This window comes from Octopus bimaculoides, chromosome 26 (genome assembly GCF_001194135.2).
Source record: "Octopus bimaculoides isolate UCB-OBI-ISO-001 chromosome 26, ASM119413v2, whole genome shotgun sequence".
NCBI lineage: Eukaryota > Metazoa > Mollusca > Cephalopoda > Octopoda > Octopodidae > Octopus > Octopus bimaculoides.
Genome location: NC_069006.1, coordinates 11,144,432 through 11,146,699, shown reverse-complemented (window position 1 = coordinate 11,146,699; position 2,268 = coordinate 11,144,432). Strand labels below are relative to the sequence as shown.

General features: G+C 39.9%; 1 protein-coding gene across 1 annotated transcript in view; it reads left to right on the top strand.

Moving 5' to 3' along the window:
- LOC106874849 (H(+)/Cl(-) exchange transporter 6) overlaps positions 1 to 2,268 on the top strand; it is a 65,542-nt gene that overhangs the window by 32,514 nt on the left and 30,760 nt on the right. Inside the window, exon 8 of the mRNA XM_052976906.1 lies at positions 988 to 1,081. Coding sequence (XP_052832866.1) covers positions 988 to 1,081 — 94 coding nt within the window. The remainder of the gene's footprint in view (positions 1 to 987; positions 1,082 to 2,268) is intronic.

The following is a 2,268-nucleotide window of genomic DNA, read 5'->3' as shown; positions in this document are numbered from 1 at the left end:
TAATTGAAAAACAGCAAACTATGCTGGATCATAGATATAGCATGCCCAGCCGACAACAAGGTATGCGATAAGGAAAAAAGAAAAGTCGATAGATATGGCAGGTTAGCTTGGGAGGTTAAGCAGTTGTGGTCAACGAAAACGGTAGTAGTAGTACCAATAATTATCGGAGCCCTGGGAACAGTGAGTAAAAATCTTGAGAAGTACATGGAACAAATAGGGGTTGCAATAAGGGTGGAGCACTTGCAGAAAACAGCACTGCTTGGAACCTCTTGAATACTCCGAAAGGCTCTCGAAAAATAAGGGGTGTTACCTTAGTTCACTGGTAGTGAACAGTTGACACCGCAGTACATCTCCAGCGTTAGAAGCTGTGCAAATACAATAATAATAATCCTTTCTACTATAAGCACAAGGCCTTGAAATTTCTGGGGAGAGGAGTCAGTACTTAATTTACCGTCCCCGAAAGGATGAAAGGCAAAGTCAACCTCGGCAGAATTTGAACTCAGAACGTAGCGAGGGAAAAATACTGTTAAGCATTTCACCTGACGTGTTAATGATTCTGCCAGCTCGCCGCCTTAATACCACCACCACCACCACCACCAACAACAACAACAACAACAACAGCAGCAGCAACAACAACAACAATAATAATAATAATAATAATAATAATAATAATAATAATAATAATAATAATAATAAGAAGAAGAAGAAGAAGAACAACAACAACAACAACAACAATAACAATAACCAGAGCACGACCGTCTTTATGTTCTGAGTTATATTCCATCGGGGTCGAATTTGCCTTTCATCCTTAAGGTATCGATTTAATCGACTTAGCCTCTTTCCCAAGTTTGAAACCAATAATAACAACAACAGCAGCTGCTGCAACATAATTATTAACAGAACCAACAAGAATAATAACAATAAACAACAACAACAACAAGAATAACAACAATTAATTGTGTCTGTTTTGTTTGGTTAATTGAACAGGTTAATGGAAGCTCTCCTTGTCTGTATGGTGACGGCAACCGTTAGTTTCACGGCCGCCATGACACTTGGAAAGTGTCACAGGCTTTCACACCTGGTAAGGCGTCATTTGGTAATGTTTTCGCTTTGACATTGTGTGTGTGTGTGTGTGTGTATGTGTGTGTGTGCGTGTGTGTGTAGTGCGTGTGTGTGTGTGTGTGTGTGTAGTGTGTGTAGTGCGCGCGCTTGTAGTGTGTGTCTGTGTGTGCATTGTGTGTGTGTGCATTGTGTGTGTGTAGAGTGTGCTTGCGTATTGTGTGTGTGTAGTGTGTGTATTGCGTGTGTATGTGTGCATTGTGTGTGTGTGTGTGTGTGTATGTTTTCATGCGCGCTTGTGTATATATGTGGATACCTGTGTGAAGATATATTTTCTTTGAGTGTGTGTGTGCGCGTGTGTGTTTGTGTGTGTGTGCGTGTGAATGTGTGTAAGAGAATGTCTGCATGTTTGTTCATCTTTACGTTTATGTGTGTTTGTGTGCCTGTGAATATCTGTATGTGTGTGTGTGTGTGTGTGTGTGTGTTTCTTCTGTGTTTCTATCGATCAGTCCTCGTTGTTGCATTAAAAAACACCAACGTCGGCAAAATACATCAAACAACAAACAAGAAACAACCGAACCAACAACAAACAACAAACAACGACGACAACAATAACAACTTGGCAACGATTCCACCCAGGCCCCCGTCCCCGCCTCATTTCCACCCCCTTCCCCATCCTTCCTCCACCAAAAATATCTTTAATTGCTTAATTCCAGATCAAATATTTAACAACGTGTCAAAATGTCTGAAAAGAGTCGTTAACGAGATTAGAGTTCGCCAAACAATAAACTTCGTCTTCTCTGTGTCGTTCATCTTTTATTTTTTTTTAATATTTGTTGTCCTCATTGGACTGCGGCCATGCTGGGGCACCGCCTTGAAGGGTTTTAAGCGAACAAAATCGGCATCAGTAGTTATTATTTACAAAAAATAAAAGATCTGGTCGTTATTCTATCAGTCTCTTTTGCTGAAAAACTAGGTTACAGGGACGTAAACAAACCAACACCGAATATCATGCGTACGTTGAGTGCAAAGACAAATACACACACACACATGTATACATATATACATATATACATAAATACATAAATACATACATATATACATTTTACAACGATAATATTACTCCCGCCTGGTTGCTGCCGGCGTCACTAGAGGCATTAATATTATCGTTGAAGGCGCGAAATTGCGTTTGATATATATATATATATA